The 23,167-nt window shown below is 34.3% G+C and overlaps 1 protein-coding gene across 26 annotated transcripts in view; it reads left to right on the forward strand.

The window, feature by feature from the left end:
- The window catches only part of Camk2d (calcium/calmodulin dependent protein kinase II delta), a 301,168-nt gene that overhangs the window by 257,962 nt on the left and 20,039 nt on the right, over nt 1-23,167 (forward strand). For 9 of the 26 annotated variants that reach the window (XM_078021724.1, XM_078021735.1, XM_078021728.1 and 6 more), the window contains 3 exons: nt 1,630-1,689; nt 3,780-3,821; nt 6,008-6,056. In XM_078021724.1, the coding sequence (XP_077877850.1) occupies nt 1,630-1,689; nt 3,780-3,821; nt 6,008-6,056 (151 nt within the window). The remainder of the gene's footprint in view (nt 1-1,629; nt 1,690-3,779; nt 3,822-6,007; nt 6,057-23,167) is intronic. The other 17 variants (XM_078021732.1, XM_078021739.1, XM_078021736.1 and 14 more) reach the window with 3 other exon arrangements.

Below are 23,167 nucleotides of genomic sequence, written 5' to 3' on the forward strand. Positions count from 1 at the left end.
ATGTAGTGCTTTAATCATACATATCCCTTATCATTTGACAAGAATCCAGCTGTTTTGCCAAGTGCTCTTCCTTCATAAGAAGTATTTGTGTGTGCATCCCTCCCTTATCTCATGTGTTTTCTACTAACAGAAGTACATTTTGATCCCTCTTTAATAGACACTACTACCTCTTACCTCTTTTTGGCTCTTATCCAAATTTTTGCATTAAATTTTGTGTAGTTTGATTTAAAGAAAAATTTTTCTAAAACTATCTGAACAGTATAGATTTATAGTTTAACATTTAATGAGTTTTCCAGTAAAGTTTAAAAGTTATCTGTTTTTCTGCATGTCACAGAGCACAGTATTACAAATTATCTAAATAATACTACTGATACCAGTAACCACACAAATACAAATAAACAGAAAAGCAAAACATCTCATACAAAAGTTATTTTTTTATATTCTATCTTCCTCTCAATGCTAGTTTCAATATGATGTATGGGCATAAATTATAGATAATCTAGAAATCCTGAGCAATTACCCATGTAAACACTTATAAATACTCATCTGGTATTTGTTTATTTTATGTAACATGTGTTCCTTCTTGAGTCCTTAAGTACATTTACATTTGTATTAAAATTATGGGTTTTCTTTTTTAATAAAATAATATATTGAAATACCTAGATTATATAGTATAAGAAAAGTAATGTTTATATTTGCTTGATAAACATAATGTAATATATCATGCATGAGTTTAAAACAATGTTAGTTTTTTTTTTCAGTCTGATTCTTTAGTGCCCAAAATCACTTTGTAGTTTCAAGTTGCTTCTAGTCCACAAAGAGTCTTCTCTGTGGGCCAGTACAATATTTATTTACTTTCCAATTTTCTTTGTCAACATGGAGCCCACAGTTGTACAGATATCTTCTTTAAGGGTAAACCCAATTATTAATGCAAGCGAACTGTATTACTAAATGTGTTCTTTTAGGATAGCAATAACACTTTGAAAGAAAATATGGTGTTTTCCTCTTAAGCAATTGTGAAAAATAAGGTCCTTTTATCTTCCGTATAAAGACTTTGACTTCCCCTCTAAATAACAGAAGATGTATTTTTAAAGGAGACCCAGACTTAACATTTTTAAAAAACGTTTTAACACCTGCCTTTGTCAGAAAATCCAGGTTTTTAGTTGGATGGTAGTGAATGAAGGCTCCCCAGAGAAAGATGGTTTATGTATGACTTCAGGCTCAAGAATAAAATGGGGAGAAAAAAAAAAAGGACTGTAACAGTGAACAATTGGAAGCTTGGAAACAGAATCCAACCTGAAGAGTATGAAAACGGTCATATTCATTTCATACTCTCCACTTGATCTGAGCTCCACTGAAGCGGCTCTTTGTCTGTTTGCCAAGGGGGCACAGCCAAAGCTGCCACATCTGTTTTCTCACCCACCATCACAGACAAGGTCGTCACCTGTGCATGACCTTCGGAGACTAGAGTGATCATCATCCCTGTCAGTTGTCACAGTGTCTTTCACGTTCATCTTCAGTGGCTCTTTATTTTCATGTCTATACTTCCACGTAGACATGCCGCGTAGAGAGACTTTGGCTACCGAGGGGTTTAAGGCGTCTCTGTTTCTATTTTCTGCATACCCACAGATAAACAACAAAGCCAACGTGGTAACCAGCCCCAAAGAAAATATTCCCACCCCGGCGCTGGTATACCTGGACTCTTTGTAACCCTTCTTAACTTCTTTACTGTTTTTTGTTGTTTCTCTCATTTGCTTTCACTATGTAGATACATATGTATATATAAATATTTTATTTTGTTGGATTTTTTTCTTTTTTGCTTTTTAAGATATGGAAAATGTTCATCTCTTTTTCTTTTCTTTTCATGTTAAAAGAATTGTCAAGCAGTATGTTTCTAACATGAAATTATCTCATTTCATTGTTGAACATTGTGCTGGTCTCTGTGGTTGAAATTTTTGCATGCTGCCTTAGAAATACAGTAGAATGCGCTTTGGTTTCTCTTAGCTCTTCTGATGATGATAACAGCTCTGACATCACGCAAATGACCATCTCTTCGTTTCATGACGTGTAAATGTCGGCATCCAGGAGAGCTAACGGGATTATTGCTAGACAACATAAAAGCCGACCTTATTCAGAGTTTTATTTCCCTCTCATTCAAAGACAACATGGCTTTGTAAGACCTCATTTTAAGAGATCAAGAGGCACTGGATAATTTAAAGCTTTTTGTTTGTTGCGTTTTAAATTAAATTTTCACTGTTTCACTTTTATCCAAACAATGAGTTTGCATAAAATAGAACCTTGCATTATCAATGCAGACAAGTTTCTTCCATTTTGGTGAAATCCACACAATTAAATTAACTCAGTTGAACACTTTGAGATGATGTTGTATTAAAATTCAAAATTCAAATACTGGCATTCTGTGTTCTAAGCTATATAATATTTACCTCAAACTGTTCTCATATTTTGATTTATGATTTTCAGAAATGTTTCAGATTTATTTTTTTTACTGTCCCCATACTGTTATTGTAAATGAATAATAATAATAAAAACAATAGGAGGTTATTCACTTGGGTCAACCAGTAAACTCAATTTTAAATGTAAAGAAAGAAAACATCAAAGTAGAAGATTATTAGGGCCAGAGGTAGCTCAGTGGCTGATCATGTGCTTAGCATGCAGGAAGCCCTGGTTTTGATCCTCAGTGCCCCCCAACACACACAAAAAAAAAAAAAAAAAAAAGATAGCAGGTTATCTACTAGTGAAAAACACTGTCCATCACAGCTGCAGCCAGGGAAAGCATGAAGGGAGCAGTAGATATGTTCTCTAAGTGTGCAGGATTAACTATCACGGGAAAGTGCCTGTAGTGGGTTGGGGTAAGTCCCACTTGCCAAGGCATCAAATAATGAAAGTGCCAAGCAGGCCACTGGTGCACAAACCCCGAATCTTTTCTTGCATCAACTGTTTGCATATTAATTTCCACTTGAGGTTTTTTATATTTATAGTAATAGGAAAAAACAGTATTTTCTTCATGGAAGAAAACATGACTTTACAGCCAATTATTTTGTGTAAAAAGTCCATAAAGCAGAAATTTTCTTTTAGATATGAATGTATACAGGGTTTAACAACGACATGTTTCCAACTACAGTTATTATATGATTAGTTCTAGAACCCATTAAAAGATCCTTTTAAATGATTGTTAGAATCTCTCATGGACTTTTGAAATGTATGCTTTAAGATGGTCTTTTTTATTTTTAAAATGTGGTCCGATGTTTCTAGATTTTTTTCCCAAGGGTATTCAGCTATGTGCTAATTATAATGAAGATAACATAATTAATTCCCCAAGCAATACAGCTGAAAAAATAACTTCACAAAGAATATGAAATCTTCTGAAAGAGATCTACCTTCAGTCGCTTTGGCCCATTTTCTATGCGACAACAGTAATGGGCGCATTAAAGAAACGAAGGTTCTCTCTGGCATAGGACTTGGTGAAACAGTGAGTGCCTCTTCAGGTCTCCAAATTTCAAAGCCCTGTGTGTATTACTGATCAGGAATAAGGTCTTTGCATGCTGCTTCTGGGTAGGGCAGAGTCCTATCTCATGGCTCACCAGGGAGATCTTTCATCAGAGATCTTGTCGGCTGCAACATCTGACAGCAGTTAACATTGCTTTAGCTCTTGTCACTATTTAGTTTTGTCAGTTGGCCCTTTCTGCTCTGTCCCTCAGACTAGTAAGAATGTACTTACCAATGCGAACTGTTTCTTTCTCTATTTTGTTCTCACTCAGGAGCCCCAAACTACTGTAATCCACAACCCTGATGGAAACAAGGTATTCAGAAAGAATCAACCACATCTTGCTTTCACAAGATTACACATCTCATCAAATTCTCAATACAAAATTAATTTACGATCTAAAAAAAGAAAAAGAAAAGCTTTGTTCTTTGTTTACTGCACTTTGTTTTTGGCCTAATGATGCTAAAACTGTACACCAGACTTCTTTCAAATAAAAAAAAATGAATGACAGCTTGAAAGAGAAATGAATGATATCTTTGTAAGAAAATAAAGTCAGGTTATACATTTATAATGTCATTCTGTCATGATGACTGTGTATCTTAAGCAATTCTACGTGGTCTTTTTTGTTTTTCCATGCCTGTGTGTGCATTGTACTGTAGATGTATACTGCATGAAATTTTAGAATTTCTTGCTTTCATTCCATTGTCTTCAAAAATATCAACTTGAGTTGATAGGTATTTGTTTAAATTTAGTGTTGTTTCTGAGTTTTATTCTCTTCTGTTGTCATAGTATTTTGTTTTTGTTTTTGTTTTCAATTCCCTGTTGTTGACGATGTTGTTGTTGTTTGGCATGAATTTGAGGAGAATTGGGAGTTTCGTTTCTTGTGAAATATGTTTATCATTGAGTTATATGCATTTCAGTAATAGATAGTTAATTATTTATGCTGAATGAAGACTAATACGCTCTACCTATTGTAAATTATTTGTACAGCATGTTAATTAAATAACAGCACTTGCATACATATCTAAGGGTGAAGGGAGACATTTTCTGAATGTATTTTATGTTTCCCGTTTATTGCTTTTTAGACATTATTTTATCTCTAAGGGGAAGAAAAATACCATCATTAGACTTTTATCAAATAATAACATAATCATGGGTCTTACTTCTCCTTACCCTCATCAACAATGGGTGGGCTTAGAAAATATATTTCCTCTCTGGTTTAACAATCCACTGGTCAATACTGAATCATTAAAGTAAAAAACATTAAGTGTTATGTTTTTAAATATAAGATGCATTTTACAGTTAAAGACTTAAGGTAGTGAGGACCATCACGTATGAGAATGATTTTTTCAATAGCATTAGCAAATGAAAGACCAAGCATGACAGCTGGAGTGGACACTTTCATAGTTCTAGCTATATCATTTGTAAGAGTTGTTGCATGGTATTCCTTGCTTACATAAATTAGTCTACTGTTACAATGCATGGGTTTATCTTCCATGTTTAAATCTAAACGCTATGTCACCTTAAGAAACGCATGAAGACTTTTTTTTTGGTTTGGTGTGTGTGGAGACTCTGGGTACATTTTTACATAGCTTATCCCTTTGATTCAAATATTGTGTATTATATTTATATAAATTGATCACTTTTTAAAATATTGAATCTATTAAAAAAACACTGGTATTTCATCACTTTTCAAAATCTGTTTTATGCCACTGAGCATATAACTGTTGATTGAAAGTTTGCTTACAATTTTTTTCAGTAGCCTTGACTTATTCCAAATAGAAAATTGTATTTTTCTGATGCATACTTCAAAATTTTTTTCCTAGAAAATATTTTTATTAGTACACTTTCACTGAAAATATTCATCAAACCATTTTAAGAAACATACCTCAATATATGGCAATTACAGTGTACTTTTAAGTGTGCTAACTTGTCTTCAACTTAATTTGTAATTTCACAAATAAAGAACTTTGTCCTTTCATTGTGGAAGTGGGTTTCTTATCAATGACAATCAGTTTCTAATTTAGGCAAGATAGGAAAAAAATCTAAAAGTAAATTATTTTGTATAATTCCATTGTGCTGGCCCAACATGAAAAGTCTTCTTCAAATTGTTTTCAGCCTATTATCGGCTTAATACCTTTACTTTCTTTATTCTCTTAAACACACACACACAAAAAACATACTTTATGCAACACTGTGACACAAACACATCTTTACCCAGTTTTTAAAATAAATTATATATTCTGCTGCTTCTACAAATCACCCAGAACTTATACTGCTACAGATTTAGGCAACCAGAGTACTCCCTTTTTGAAATGTTTATAACATTTGACATTTTATTTCTGTTAAAACCACTTAAATGTATTTGTCCATCTGCATGTCAGCATATGCACAGAGCCTGCTGAAGAATTTTGCATGATATACATATCACTAGTCAAATTCATAAGATGAAATCCAGCCATTCATTACATGCAACTTAAAAATGTGTTTTCTTCTCAACAGGAGTCAACTGAGAGTTCAAATACAACAATTGAGGATGAAGATGTGAAAGGTATGCTCAAGTCAGAAATGAAAAATCCTAACCCAAAGTTCCATATGTATCAGAAAAGAACATAATTTGTTTCAAATAAACAATGAATTTAGGAAGTAGTCTTATCTTGAAACACAAAGTTAATTTTTTATAAATACATTATTATTTCAATATATACATATTGACTTTTCCAATTTTTTTACATTATTTTATGCATTTTAAAATATTGATATATTCAGATACATTGTTATCATGACAACTAGTATGGGTAGATGATAACAAATTGTACATTTGTCGATTAGAAAGTAATATGAAATTTATGCACATATTGGATATATTCATGAATCCTCTCTAGAATACAATTCATATTCAAGGACACAGTATGAAAACAACACTTGTTTAAACTTGAGATGGTTTCAAGTGGCTATCAATGGAATTTTGTTTTGGCAGCTTTTTTACTCTAGGTTTTCATGTACTTCTAATATATTCAGTTGCATTGTCAAAACTTTTTCAGTTACTGACATCTTCTCAGTATTAAACACATATTTGCTTGCTTCCTTGTGGCCACATCTCTGGGTTAATTTTGCTTCAGTCATTCATGTAGTTTGTGTTCTTATTTTTGTGTATATAACTACAATTTTACAAGCCACTTGTTTAGAAGGCTAAAAAAAGCATTCTGAAAAAGAATGTTTTTAAAAAGACATTTAAAATATGATTACTAAAGGAAAGGAAATATAAAGAAAATTGAAACATGTGATACATCAATTAATTAAACCTCTTGTAGAAAGACAATTTACCCAATAGCATCATCAAAGCTTATAATTCCATAGGTGGCTTTAATAAAATATAGGATTGAAAGGTTGTATTCATGTTATTGAATAAACAACCAGGGAATTCTCAGGTCAAGGGAAGACATATGCACTTTAGGAAATAAAGATGACTGTGGACCACAAGTTGCCAGTCACCTCTGCTGACTTTTCCCTTTGGGGTGTACTTCTATGTATATTACTAGTGCACTGACTTAACTCTGCTAGAGGAAGACAGTTCTTGTTTTTTATAGTTGAAAGGTGAATAGCTATGTCAGGTATTTTATATAGTAGGTCTGTTCATATTATTCTTGCCCCTGAGCTAAAATTTGAACTGAAATAATTTTATGAATCATTGATGCTAGTCACATTAGATATAGAGTTTTTTTTAAAAAAAAAAAACAAATAAACAGATGTACTGTTTAGCTTTCTCAGTGATTCTAGAAGCATCGTGTTCTTAAAGGGTTTGGATTCATTAACTCTTTCAGCTAAGCAAAATGTTATGTGTGATTTTTCACATTTTCCCCTTGATCAAGATTCAGAAAACCTATGCATTATCCACTGGAAAGACTGTGAATCTTAAAATAACTAAGTAAAATCAGGAGGATACCAACACTTCACTGTTTGCAGTTAATCTACCAAGAAGTTTGTAATTATTCCTTGGTGATTATGAGCAGAGTTCCTGAATTCAACTCTTTAGTTAAGAAATACTAACTCAAGATCATCTATTAATTTTTGTACATATCAGTATATACAAAGAGTCCTCTGGTATTTCACAAATGAAAACAATATTTGTCTATATAGTTATGCTGAGTATATAACACCAAATGTTAGAGAAATGAAGCTTAATAATGAGTTCAGAAGAAATGTCCGATTGATAATTGAGCCCAAAGTACTTTGGTTTATTTCCTTGGACCTAATAAATAAATTATTTAAGTTTCTGTTTAACTTTACTATCATGGATCTGGCCACAGAATCCTAGAGAGAGTACTTTAGGCCTCATTTGTGTTCTCTATAAAACGCATACACCTTTGGGAAGCTTTTTAATATTGAATGAAAATGTTAAGACTAGAAGATGTTTTGCAAGATCACCCAGCCCATCATTTTGACTGTAAGGCAGGTGGCACATAACGTGGTCATGAATGTTTTGATGTATTTATTATGCTAGCAATATGTTTGTGTAGGAATCTCTGCATTTATCAGTGCACAGTCCTCAAAAAACACCCACTATAGTTCTGCATTTGAATGATTATAGTTTTTCTTTCAGCTCAAAATTTGCTATAGCTCTGGGTAGCTTAATAGAATATTTGTTGTCCATCTCTGTTAGAAACCACATTTACCTATATATTAAACACGTAGGAACTGACAAAGACCATCAGTTATATAACCTGACCAGAACTATGTCCTCTTTACAAGACCATATCCCATCTATAAAATGGCATTTCTTTCTTCTGCATATACTCTGACCTTTCTGTGTAGCACCTTGTGATCAGGGAAAAACACCACACTTTTCATTCAACAACCGTAAGGCATATTGCCTCAGCATACTCCTGCCTGGTGGCACATGCTCTATCCATTCCCTCCAGCCACCTCGTACGTAGCATGTCCAACATGTACTTTGTCTTGCAGTATTTCATGCTGGTGTGATCCCTTAAACACCATATCACATGTTCCCCACACTGATGCCCCATCCCCAAGGACTACCTGGCAGAATAAGCTTTTATGTTCTCTCCACTGCAGATAATGTGGGCAGGGGTGGGGAGGCCTCACTCATACAGTGATTTCGCCAAAGAGAAATGAGGTAAACCAACAGCACAGTCCCCTTCTCCCTCACTCTTTGGGGTAAAAACATCATAGACAAGCCAGCTGTTCTCAGAGAAGGAAGAAAGGAGATATGGTAAATAGACTAATGGTGCTTCACAGGGGCACCTGGAACACCCTAGTAAACCAAGGTTCAGAGGAGACCCACTTTCCTTTAACTCTGCTGGTTTCCATTCAGAATGACGATGGTTCTCTGAGGCCCAAATGAGGTGTTCCTTCTGAGCTGTGTCTAGGCTCACTTTCCTCATTCATTCAGCAAGTATTCATAGAATGCTTACTGTTTGCTTGAACTCCACGTTTCTCCTTGTAAAATAGTCATTGTCTAGCGAGTCCAGAGACACAGAGTCCAACCACACTTCTATATGCTTTACCTGAGTCTTTTTTGCTAAAATGTAGGCTCATTCTCTTATGTAATTCAATAAGTATCGAAAAACATAGAAGGTGAGATTCAAGATAAGTGTATTTTTTAATCTAAAAATCCTTTTATTTTTCTTAAAAACTTCAACATTGAGTCATAATCACACTTTTCTTCCTAAGCTCACAGCCATCGTAAGAAATTTGCCTCTTTTTTACAACTCCTATTTTTCAAAAGCTCCTAGAGTTCCTTGTTTTCTTTCTCCAAAGGGAATGTGTTGACTTCCTAATGTTGACCTTTTATACAACTGTCTAATTTTGTCCTGTATTCAAAAACCAAATATTATTTCTGATGCTGTCTGTAAACTCAGCCACTAACTCAGTGTCATGGAGAGATACTGACAGTTTGAAAACAAATGTGACTTTTAAAGCATAGTTACTGCCACAGCAGCACTATGGTAAGAACAGATCATTATATGTCCCTCCCCCCCAAAAAAGAAAATAATAGTTTTCTGACTAGAATTAACATTTTTTTATTTTGAGACAGGGTCTTGATAAATTGCCCAGGCTAGCCTCAACTCTTGCAATCCTTTTGTATCAGGCTCCTGAGTAGCTGATATTACAGGCATACATCACTGTGTCCAGTTCAAAGTATACATTTTTAGGTCAAAACAGTTGAAACAGCCATTTCTATTTTGAATGCACTTGTAGTAAAACATTACCTTGAATCAATTTCAATGTCACTGAAAGGCTTTCATCATTTATATTTCATTAGAGAATGGCAATTCTAACAGTGCTCCTCCTTAGGGGTGTGGGTATACCCAAAGTCAATGATATTTAGCAATGGTTCTTTCCACACTGTAAACATTTGAAGACTGTCCTTTGGTTTGTGGCTATAGCCACTGTTTGCAGGGCCTGTCGCTGTATGCCACAATGCCTCTCCACCTCATAACCTGTCCAGCACCATTGCTCAGAGTCAGCTACCACTTCCTGATGAGTGCACGTCCATTTGATCCTTCTGCTGCTCTTTCCCAGCATGCCCAAGTTGTGCAACACCTGTTGAAGCTGGGCTCCTGTATGCCCTTGTCATCTGTGTCACTCTGCTTCCAGTATCTCACTTCAGCTCACCACTGAGCAGCTGCTTGGATCTCTTGCTGCATTTCATCCTTACATGTCTAGGACAGTGGAGTTCTGTGCGACAAACAGAAATCTGTAGCTTTGAGACTGATTGTGTGTGGAGCTATGTCCTTATTTACACTCTTTTTCCTTTTCCTGACTAATAGTTGATGGTAATGAAGCTGTATAGGATGTTTGCACAGTTATGGGCAGAGATGTTGGCACCCTTATCATTTGAGTGAGATTTGGTATTTGATGATCCCCAGATTTCCTGGTATGAGCTAATTGGCAGAATCTTTTAATGAATGAGCTGTTTGCTTGTATCTTTTATAATCATGCACATTAGTATACTGTATGGTGACTAAATACTCAGACTTAGCTCTCTTTAAGTTCTGCTTTATTGATGAAAATCCTCATTTCTGTTAGGATTTCCTGGGGCAGATAATAAAATGATGGCAATCTTCTTCAGATCTGCATGTGGTTCATCACTTGACTTGTCTTACATGTTTTCCTCACTTGCAGAATTATGCCATTCCATTAGGCAAAAAATGTCTTAGAGGACCTTTAGTGTAGTATAAAATAACTGCTTTGAGTTTTCTAATCTAAAATTTAGTTTTACAAGATTATTAAGAAAATCTCTTATCCGTATGTGTTCATCTACCTGACGACCTTTTAGCTTTTAAATCAGGATGAGTAATTCACAGAATTGATGAAGAATTTATTCTATTCTGCTACCAATGCAAAATAGTTTTCTTTTTCTCTTGTATTTCATTTTCCCACATTTCTTCTACTTTATCTCTATATTCATTCTGTTTTTCTCTTTACTTTTTGCCTTCTGACAGGTCTGTATCTTGAATTTGTCAAGAAGAGCTTTAGGTTTGTGTAACTTTCCTGACAAAATAGTCAGAACTGTTGCCAATCCAGTTTAGTATAAAATCAAAACAAAAAAAAAATCTAAACTAACAAGCAAAACTATAAAACTATATATTTTTATCATAAGGAAAATAGACTCACTCTATTTGAATAAATTTTTGAGCTCAGAGGTTTTATAAATAGATTTTCTTACAAGTTGCAAAACATTATAATGAGTTTTAGAAATAGCCACAGCAAAAATAATGTAATATTATATTTTGAAATATTGCATAAATCCTAAAAGCACACGAAGTCATCTCTCCATATCTGCAGACTACGTGTCCATGGATTCAACCAACTGCAGATCAAAATTATTCAAAAATAACTGCATCTATATCGGATTTGTGCAGATATTTTTCTTGTCCTTATTCCCTAAATAATAATAATACAATACTACATACTATGAGTAATCTAGAGGTGATTTAAAGTGTATAACAGCGTACCATAGAGAACTTTACCTTTAGGTGCATATGTAAAGGCCCAATTGAAAAAAAAAACTGTAAATAAATAGAAGGAAGACTAGTGGAGTAAAGAAAGGGAGAACAGGGGGAAGAAGAAGGAGAGGAAAAGAGAAAGTACTGGGGACCAAAATGGAACAAACTATATTCCATGCATGTGAGATTATATCAAAATGAACCCTACTATTATGTATAACTATAATGAACTAATAAAAACATCTTTTAAAAACTATACAAGAGGATGTGAGCAGGTTATATGCAAAAACCATGCTGTTTTATATAAGGAACTTGAGCATTCATGAATTTTGTTTTCTATAGAAGTTTCAGAACAAATTTTCTGGGGATACCAGGAGACAAGTATATGTTGTAAGATTCCTTCCATCAGTTTCAAAACCTTTATTAATCTCTCAGTCTTTTAATTTTGAACTCATTTTAATAGTTCAAATTTTTAAAATCTGACATTTACTATTCATACATACTTGTTTATGTGGTAGTTGAAACTACAAGAGATAATCCAACTCACACTTGTGTGATCCAAAATTTCATAGATGGCAAGAGCTAACGTTAAAATATAGTTTCATAGATACTGAAGATAAAACTCGGTTGTTTTTGTTCATGTATCTATCCTTACCATTATGAAATTTAAAATAATCGAATAAGCTGCTGAATTTAACATTATGTATAATTGTAATTTCAGATAATAATTTATTACTTGTTTAAACTAATGTAAAATATAAAATGTCAAAAATAACCTGATTGGAATCTAAAATCTATAATTCGGGTTCCATCCTTTTTTTTTTTTTAAGAGTGTGCAGTTAAACATTGTAGGATAATATATTATAAAATAAAACAGATGGTAATAACATGAGCTAGACAAAATAATCAAAGCAAGACATTTAATTCAAAGTTGAAAAAAGGAATACACTGCTGTGGTTTTAAGATATATGATTTCAGTTTAGGGGAAAAAAAAACAATTTTCACTAACCTGGATAACCAGATGTTATCAGTAGCAAACCTATAAAATCAGTACTTTAAACATATTCCAATAAAGATTACTATGGAGTTGTATTTCATGCTTCTATTTACTATAAAAAATAATATAACAATAACTAAAATTACCCTTTGTCCTCATTCATCTCTGTACAGAAGTTCCATTCTAATTATTTACTGTTTCTATCAACTATGAATTATGTATAATTCTTAAATTATTAAAATAAAATAGTTCCTTAAGTGAAATACTATCTCCTTTCCTTAGTTTGTATTGTTTTCCCTAATAAATATATCTAGAAATTTTGTGAAATTATATGTCTATATTGTGATTCTACTTGTAAGTCAATGAAATAGCCCTGATTTTTCACCTGTTATGAAATTTTACCATTATCCCTCTTATTTGCCCAAGAGAAATTGGGTCTAAAGTTTTCAAAGAAATTAGTCTTAGTCCTGTGCAATTTTAATATTCTATTAGTTGCAGGTCATTTTTTTTTCAGGCCAATATGTTAAATGGAGAAGTAAGATAGTAGAAAGGAGAAGCGGAGAAGACATTATTGAATAATTATGCTTAATTAATGAGACTGTGTAGAAACAATCACTTTTTGCATCTAAAATAGTAGTATATTCATTATTCAATTTGGTGCAGTTCACATTTTATGGGCATCCTTAAGGTATGCTGTACTAGGTAGACAGTAGCCATATTTCTTTGTTCTCATGGAAGAAATCTGCAAAGGACAAGGATGATTCTGCATAATAATATGCCATGCAAAGAGGTAGATGGTTGAGAGAATTTCAAATGGACAAGGCTAGTTCCGAATGAATTATGAGGATGTGTTCTTGCATAAGTCAACATAGTGAACTGTGCTCAATAACACTTAACTAAACTACAAAAGTTGTGCACAGTCTAGGGGTGACACTCTCAACAAGACAACTTTCCTAAGCATTTCTAAGCTTTGGAACATTCTATAACCAGTCAGTTGAACAACATTTACTATGAGGTAAGTGTTGGGGAATACAGGTTGGATGCAAGGGAAATATAAAGGTGCTGTGGATTCAGGCATAACTCTCATACTTAGAGGTATTTTTGAGGCATAGATAACTATGTACAGATTTAGTGGCACATGCTTTTTGTACTTTGAGTTTCCTGTTCCAAAGTTCTCTAACATATTAAGACATAATTATGGAGTTTGCATAAGAATACTATTGAGATGAGCGCAAATTAAAGAGGAGCTACATAGCCCTTTTTTTGTGATTTTCTTCTGTAAATTGAGTTTATAAATCAGTTATCTATTTTGAAGGCATTCATGACCACCACTCCTAATATCTCTTCAGTGAGACTTGGTTAAATATTACCAATTTTAATCTTGGATCCATTTGCAACTATGAGAACTTAGCAGGACGAAGTTATTACTATGTTCTGATGTTGTGAGTTAAAAGAGATGATGTATCTAAAGTGCTTTCCACATTTTGAGTAAATAACAGTATTTTGATGAATTAGCAGTTACTACTGGTATCTGGTACCAGATACTGTGTTAGTCACTAAGTGTTCAAAGATGAATGCAAAGGGGTTGCCGTGTTCAAGGTCCTCACGAGCCGCTGATAATATACTCATAATCAGTGCCTTTTGATGAGAGCACAGAAGCAGCACAGTAATTTAGTCTGGGATCATCCTGAAAAGACTCCTCAAATATGTGGCTCCTTCATGGTACATGCCTGTAATCTCAGCAACTCAGGAGGCTGAGGCAGGAGGATTGCAAGTTCAAGGCCATTCTCGGTAACTTAGGGAGGCCTTACTAAGCATCTTATCAAGGCCTTGCCTAAAAATAAAACAGACTGAGAACATAGCTCAGTGGTAAATGCTACATTAAATGTTCCTTGGTTCAATTCTCAGTCAATTCTCAGTAACAACAACAGGGCTTACCGAAACTTGTGAGTGACTCCTGAATTTATTTATTTATCTTCTTTTTTGGTACTGGTAATTGAACCCAGGAGTATTTAACCACTGAAACACATCCCCAGTCCTTTTATATATTTTATTTAGAGATGGTCTCGATGAGTTACTTAGGACCTTGCTAAGTTGTTGAGGCTAGTTTTGAACTTTCAATCCTCCTACCTCAGCCTCCAGAGGCCCTGGGATTACAAGCATGTGCAACCCCCTCCCCAGGCTGAATTTAGTTTTTAAAAGTAAGGAATTATGAACTAGGAAAAAAAAAAAAACAGGGAGAGGAGAAATGTATGATACATAGAAGGCACCGAAAATTCAGATACTGCGGCTGACAACCAGTGATCTGGAATCACACCAGCCCTAATGCCCTCTTTCAGAGAAAGCCAAGCTCTTTACCAGGCATGAGGAATCTAACCTTTTAAAGGGAGAAAGAGAAATTTCAAAACTGTTCCTGGTGTCTCAGTCTATAGGAGAAATGGAGAAAAGTCAGTGAATTGCTCATTAGAAATCAGATGTCAGTTTCCTAAATTTCATGACTGTGGAGAAGATGGTGTGAACCCTGACCCCAGATTAAAGTGGGAGAAGGGAAGTTTGGGGAGAATGGGAATATGGAGATAAATCTTACCTTTTCCAGTAAAAGTACAAGTTTCGGTAAGCCTATCATTGAATCTTTGTTTCAAAATGTCTCAGAGACTTCATGAGCTGCTCAGTAACTTCCTGCCTAGCAAAATTCAGGTTCAATGGGATTTTTCTTCCACATTAGTTCCTCTGATGCATTTCTTTCTTTCTTTTTTTGTCTCTGATGTATTTCTGCTTTTAGTTTTGACCTATTGCTTGTTTCCTTTTAAGGTTTATTTCCTGCATGCTGGTTAGTCTTGAGTCAGAACCCAGTCTAATATTAGTCCTTGGGGTCACCAAGAATATAACTACCCTGGACAATTTTTATTGTTCTTTTTTTTTTTCTTTTCTGAAACTGGTGCATCCTAGAACAAGGCCAAGTTAAGTTTTCCTTCCAATGGCTCCAACACAGCTATCTTCTGCTTTCCAGTTCTTTGTTTCTGTCTGGTATTTAGATAAAGCTTGGACAAATCATATGAGCATTAAAAATTAACACAAAAGGCATATATGTAGATAAAGCATAGACACAATCATTTTTAATAAACATAGAGAATCTTAGATGCTTGTAACATGTAATTCCTGATAGAGACCTCTATTTAAAATATTTGGATGCATTCATTTAAAAAAACAACAATAAAAGGATGAAGGGCTGGGGATGTGGCTCAGTGATAGAGTGCTTGCCTCACATACATGAGGTCTTGAGTTTGATTCTCAACACCACGAAAAGATAAAAATTTAAAACACACACATACACATAATTGAAACTTACTGTGTGCTGGTAATGGTAGAATAGGCTGAGGGTACAAAGGATCAGCTTTGCCCTGTGCAGTAGCATACAACTGTCATCTCAGTGATTTGGAAGCCTGAGGTAGAAGGACTGCAAGTTCCAAGACATCCTGGGCAACTTAGGGAGACCTTGTTTCAAAAACAAAAACTGTGTGTGTGGCAGCAGGGCAGGAGCAGGGTGGGTGTTAATGTAAATCAATGGTAGATTGACCTTGGGTTCGATCCCCAGTTGGGGGGTTGGCGGGGGGGGGGGGGGGGGGACAGCTTTTTCCCCAGGGAATTCTTAGTTTTACAGGTCCTCTTTAATAAAATGATATCCACCAGTGCATACCATTTTTTAATTAACATTTTATTCTATGTTAAAGATTAACTTTTTTTCAGGAAACATAAATAGAATTCTTTCTCCTTCCTTTCTTCATTTCTTTTAATGTGTGATAGCATTTTTCCCCTGGCTATTGTTGTTGAGCAGAAGTTGTCCATCTGTCTTGTAAAAGTAATCCCTGTGATGGGTACAAAGCACTCATTTAGTTATTAGGATTACCGTGATTTGTTTTACTGTAGTAATTTCCTGTGAGTCCACCTAACAATAATAGCAGTAATAGAACACAGTCACGATGAACAGAGATAATGTTTGTCAAATGCCTGGTAATGCCTGACCCAAGATACTCAGTATGGTTACATAACTGCTGGCCATTCTTCCCATGAGTAGATGATATGAACACAGCGTTCACTATTGAAAAAGTCCATAAGTCCAAAGGGACTTTTGGGATTTTGTTGTTGTTGTTGTTGTTGTTGTTGTTGTTGTTTTGTTTTAATTCTTAACATTGCACTCAATGAATTCATGAATTAATTAGAAAGATTTCACTTAAATTAATTTTGTCAGAGACAAACATTTTGCTTTTAATTAAACATGGTGTATTTTAAGTAAATGTTGTGGGGACAGACGAGGCAATGCACTGGAAGATAGCAGGAAACAGTTTTATTTGGCTGCAGCCAGACTCAGAGGGCACAGCTTTTGCTGTAATCAATTAATCCCCTGAACCCCAAGTTCAGGTAATTTCAGAATTTTATACCCAGCATGTAAGGGGAGGGGCTCAGTTTACAGAAGTTAACATAAAAGCAGCTTTTTCTTTCACTGTTCTAGGCAAGTTAACCCTTCAAGGACAGTACCTGAGAAAGGGAAAGCTTCTTATCCCTATCTTTCCTCCCCCTGCCAGCTGTTTTCATGGAGCCCAATTGGTGACTTCTCTTATTTTTTATCACATTTTGCATTGGCAAGCACATCTCAACAAACTACTCTACTGGATACATGTTTATGAAAAACAAGTACAGGGGTGTTCAGCACCTGGAATGCTGATTTCTTCCCAGCCAGTGGCCAAGTAAAATAGAACAACAGGAAAATAGGAAGTTTAACTACATTGAACTTTTTTGTAGAGATTCTTTTGCTTATAGTATTGTTATGTGAATATTTCTGAAGAAACTTAGTTAAGATTATTTTTGTGTGTGGAGGAGGGGGTGCCACTACATAATGACGCAAAATCTTCCCTTGTTTAAACTGATCCTTTTTCCCTATGGATAATTACATCGTGTGTATTGAAAAATCATCCCAAATTAGCTCACTTTGGTCCGTATCTTGATTATCAGTAAGAGTAAAAATAGGTGAACTCATTGTTTTCTTCAGCAGTAGAATAGAAATTTTTAAACGACCATGTCTCTACAAAGGTATTTAAACACTTTTCAGGCAAGAGGTCTCAAACAACCATCATGTTATCTATTCAGAGGTTATGATTTTGTCAGTGTTTCCTCAGGGAAACACTAACTAACTTGGTAGATACTTGCAGATTAAGTGTGAAAGACCTGTTGTTAGTTTTTGAAATGATTCTATACAGGATCCTTGGTTTCTTTATTAACATCACTGCATGTGGTTATTTACAATAGACCATCCAGCAAAACACAAACAGCAAATGTTAAGGAGAGAATTTGGGACTTTAGGAAAATAGACAAACATCCACTGCAGTTATGGCTTTCAAATTAAGAACAAAAACAAAACAAAATGAAAAGAAAGAAATTCTGCTCTACAACGTCATTTGTGTACAATTCAAACTAGGAAATATTTTTAATTGGGGAAAGTAACTTGTTAGGATACTGTCTATTTTAAGTAGAGAATCTCATCTGTACCCAACCTACTTTACATAGAATTATGGTATTCTAATGAAATTTTGTATGATATCATTCAAAGTTAAGCTGAACAGAAATGTAAGGATAATTCTGAACAAAAGAAAAAACACCTCTGAAAAGGTTAAAGGTGTATAATAGCAGAAAAGGTAGTTTGCTTTTAAGAAACTATCATGCTTTTTAGATGTGTTTATGACAACATAGGAATAGTGTGAACACATAAGATAACATATTTAAGTCTGTCTTCAAAAAACAGAAGTTCTTTATTCATAAACTTTTCGAGAGAAGAGACACCTAAAAAGGAACTCATTAATACCATGTAAATATATCAAAGCAAGCGTCAGTAAAGTGAAATGTTGTGCTTACCAGTTACAAAGAATCAAACAAAACATTCTTTGGGATAAGAGTGTAAACATCTACACCTGAGTTAATATCCTTGGAGTCTTCTAGAGTTTACTAACATGAGCAATGTTGTGAGTTATTGAATAGCTCTGTACTACAGTTGCTTAAATTAGATTCATTTCTCTTAGGTGGTGTGGGGTTGAACTCTGCTGAGCAGATACTAGAGATAACCTTTGACAGCATTCCCAATTGTACTCCTCCTCAGAGTTCATGTGGAGTCATTATCTCCAAGTTATATCAAAATTATTTTCTATGGGGGATTCTTACTATTTATTGTCTTACTCTTGACTGATGTAATGTAGATGTGAATTTTATAAGTATGGAATGTTCATTATTCATCAAATAATCTGAATGATGTCTCACCTTTTGAATTCAACAGATAAAGGAAAAACAATATATCCATACTATAAATATGTATATACTATGTTATATTTTATAATAATTTTATAATTTATATTGTTAGATTAAATAATAGTAAAAGTAATAATATATTGTTATTTCTAAAAACTATGATTAAGATATTTAATTTGAACAGAAGCTACATTTGTTAAACTTTTCTGGACTTCTGAAATTTGAACAAGATATTACATTAAACACCTTGATTTTTTTTTTTTCAGTACTGGGATCAAACCCAGGACCTTTCCTATGTTGCTGGGTAAATGTTCTACCACTTAGTTACTGCCCAATCCGTTTTATTTTGAGATAAGCTTTTGCTACATTGCCCAGGCTAGCCTTGAGTTTGAGATCCTCCTGCCTCAGCCTCTTGAGTAGCTGGGATTACAAGTGTGTGCCACTGTACCCAGTTAAAATAATTTTCTAAACTGAATTTGGAACAGAATAACCCTAGATAAACTGGTTGTATAATGCCATTATGAGATATCACTAAGACTCATTTAGACAGTTTCAGTCTAATAGCATATCTTTATCTTCTTAGTGAAGCTTTGAAAAATACGGTAACTGAGCACAGAAATGGCTCTTGGTCCTAGGAGTCTTATCACTGCTGTCTGTTACATGCATAGGAAAACTGAAAGAATTATAGGAATTCACATCGCTTTGTGAATGCATGTTTGTGTATCTTTCTGTCTGTGTCTATGTCATGAAAATGGAAGGTAGGAATAATTTTCCTCTAAACCTATGTCTCAAAAGTCATGAAAGACCATTATAAATTTATCCAGAGTAATTGCTCTTTTGCCTTTTTAATTCAATGGACCAACATCTCAAAGCTACAGTAATTGTTACCATTGACAATTTAGGTACATACATTACATTGTGTTCTATCCTTTGGCTCTACAATGCCACAGACAAGTCTATTATATTATTGACTTATCAAGACAGTCCTTCATTTCCCCATAATCTTGCAACTAACAATAAATTCCTTAATTAATTTATTTGCCTTATGAACTTTTTACAATCTCTCCTCATTTATTTTATCAATTATAGATGCTCTATTACTGTTTAACAATGCTTGAGGGATACCAAACCAAATTCTACCACATGTTTTGTTAGTTGACCTTTCTGCTTTCCATTTCAATGGACCTCATCTTCCCTTGCAAATTCTCATTCACTGATTCTGGAAGCTGTGGATTAGATAATGATGGACTTTGTAATGAGTGTACAAGCTACTCTTTCTACAGCTGCTTAAAATAAGAATTAACTAGAAAATATGAGAGTGCAATGACAAGAAATGCTTAACATATTCCTGGGTAGTGACAGAATTGCTGTGTTATCTTGGCAATCTCTTAAAGGAGAATAAGTCATTAAAATTAGTTAAGTGGAATCATTTAGCACTTTAAAAAGTGAAATGGCATTCTTATAGTTGAAATATCATACAATGTTAGGTATTAATACTGCTTGACTTCATCTTCATTGAGGAAACAATGGTGTGGGAAATGCTGAAATATGACCAAGAAGTTTTGCTAACTTTGAGACAACAGATGAACCTGGGCACAGTGCTATGTGCCTGTAGTCCTAGCTTCTCAGGAGACAAGAGGCAGAAGGATCAGTTGAGTTCAGGAGTTCAAGTCACTGTGAAATATAATAAGATCCTGATTTTTAAAAAAAAGAAAGAAAGAAATATCAGATAGTGATCAATAAACACAAAGGCAATAACATTTTTTAATTTTCCTACTATATAGACAGCCTTGTTCTTTTTCAAAAAGCAAATCTAAGGATACCACACTTTAATACTATGGATTTGTGTTTGCCTTGTTTGGTTGATCTTTTGTATTTTGCAAAACTAACAAAGGTATATAATACTATGATATTCATGTAGAGAGAAGGGATGCTCTTCAGCTCTACTTACAGTCTTGATCTCTCGAGCCAACAGAGCATTCACAAATTATAGGTGGATGATTCAGGAAAATATGGCTATAAGCAAATATACCCAAGAACTTATTAAATTCTGTTTTTCAGTTTCCATAAAGGAATGGATAAGTTACTAAAAAGAAAGTAAATTATAAGCCAAACAACCTTAATAGAATCACTGAAAATATTAAAACTTATCATCGTGGCTACACTACATTTGACACTTCTGGCAATTTATACTAAAAGACAGAGCATTAACATTTTGACATGAACTTTTGCCCTGAAAGATGAATACCCTGTTCTGACTAATATTATGTAAACTTTTGGGCAGGATTAGTTGGAAGAGTTAATAATACTATCAAGATTAAAGAAAGACTAGATTTTCTTCATGATCGAAAAGGGGGGTGAGGCAAAGAAAAAAATTAAATAATTAAAAAATCTAAGCCTCGTTGACTCTTCCAAGTCTGATGTTTTTCCTTTGCAAAAGTGTCTCTGACTATTGCCTTATCCTAGCAATAGAATCAAGAGGTGCCTTTGAGAATGCTTAGAAGCTCTTATCACACAAGGCTATAAGCATGAATGCCAGGAGATTACAATTTGTAATCTTAAATCCAACCAGATGGTGTGGGTCTTTAAATCAGTTTCTTAAAATCATCTTCTACCATGTCATCAGCTCTTAACTGGAAGTGGCACCACACCTAACTGATTCATGGAACATCTTAATACTTAAAATACTCAGTGGTATTCACAATGCTGTGCTATTTCCAGCATCTACAAGTCAGCTGAGGGTGGCAGAAGTTCCCCAATTACTTTAATATGGCTGGACTGGATTCCTTTATATTAGCAAATGTTCTGTGTCACCACTGATAGATTATTCAGAACATAAAATATTTAAGTCATTTTTCTATGAAAATCTTTAATACACTTTTAAATAGTAAATGTTTATTTTATCTTTAGATCAAGGGTAATTTAGGAATAATATGACCATATTTTGCTGTACCCCAGTGATATCCTTCAGAACATTTTAAAAATCTAAACCTATTGACCCTTATATTAAATGATCCCAGTGCTAGGTCTTTCTGTTCTTATATGTGTGCTAATCACTTATTTTTAGGCCATAATAGGTTAATAGGGCCAAGACTAATAGCATTTCTCCCCCCAATTAACTAGCACTTATACTCTGCATCGGAAAGGAAAGTACAAAGATGGTTTGAAGAACTTTTTATATATATATATATATATATATATATATACATACACACTTATTAGTTGTAGATGGACACAATACCTTTATTTTGTTTATTTTTATGTGGTGCTAAGGATCAAACTAGTGCCTCTACCACTGAGCCACAAACTCAGTGCCTGGCTTGAAGAATTTTAATATATTTTTTTAATCTTCAGCACCTCAAGTAATTAAAGGGTTGAATAGTTAGTGTTATTGAATAGGTGACTTCTGGATAAATGAGTTTTACAGTAATTTCTTGAGCATTTTTCTGTATAAATTTGGTGATTGGTGGGTCTTATACTTGAATAAAATATTATAGTTTATTAAACCAACCAACCAAAGAGTTTTTGATAGATGTGATTTTAAAAGTTAAAATAATGGAAATTACCCAATGTTAACTAATACATCGGACTAGTGAAGTAAAAATAAATTCACTAAGAAAAAAGCTGCTAATTGCACAGGAAATGCTAAGCATAGCTGAGTTGATAGGCACCTTTTCCTCTAAAATTACAGCATGAAAATGATCCTAATTTGTATATTTGCCTTAGATAACTCTTCCCAAGGGTTGTTTTTGTTAATGGCAGTAGGGAAAGATAATAAAGACAGGGGGCACCCAGTTGTGTAAAATTGGTACAATAATTAATTACAACCCTGGCCCAGTAATTAAGTAGTCACCTTGCCAGAGTAAGTTCAAAGACATTTAGGTGGTTTATTTAACTTTATGATTTCAAAATATTGAGTTAGACACCATGGGCTGGAAAGGATCATAGATCAGTGAATTAAACAGCAGAAGAAAACCTCAGCCAAATAAAGCTCCAACCCTGGCTCAGCTTCCAAATTGGCTGGATGACTTGAGCAAGTCACTTAACCTCCTTGTCCTTCAAGTGTCTGGCAGCCAAGTAATAAATTACCTCTGAGAAATGCAGAAAGAAGTTAAATTAAATAGAGCTATACATGTTGAGAGACACAGAATTGCTAAGTTAACACCTAAAACATACTAAGCAACTATTTTAACTGTGCAACTTTTGACCATCAGTAATCTTTTTTCTTGGTACTGGGGATTGACCACCAAGGGATGCCTTATCATCGAACTACAGCCCCAGTCTTTTTCTTTTTTATTTTAAGACAGGGTCTCATTAAGTTGCTGAGGCTGGCCTTGAACTTGCAATTCTCCTGCCTCGGCCTTCATAGTTGCTGAGATGACAGGCTGTGCCACTATG

Source organism: Ictidomys tridecemlineatus, chromosome 9 (assembly GCF_052094955.1).
Source record: "Ictidomys tridecemlineatus isolate mIctTri1 chromosome 9, mIctTri1.hap1, whole genome shotgun sequence".
Classification (NCBI taxonomy): Eukaryota; Metazoa; Chordata; class Mammalia; order Rodentia; family Sciuridae; genus Ictidomys; species Ictidomys tridecemlineatus.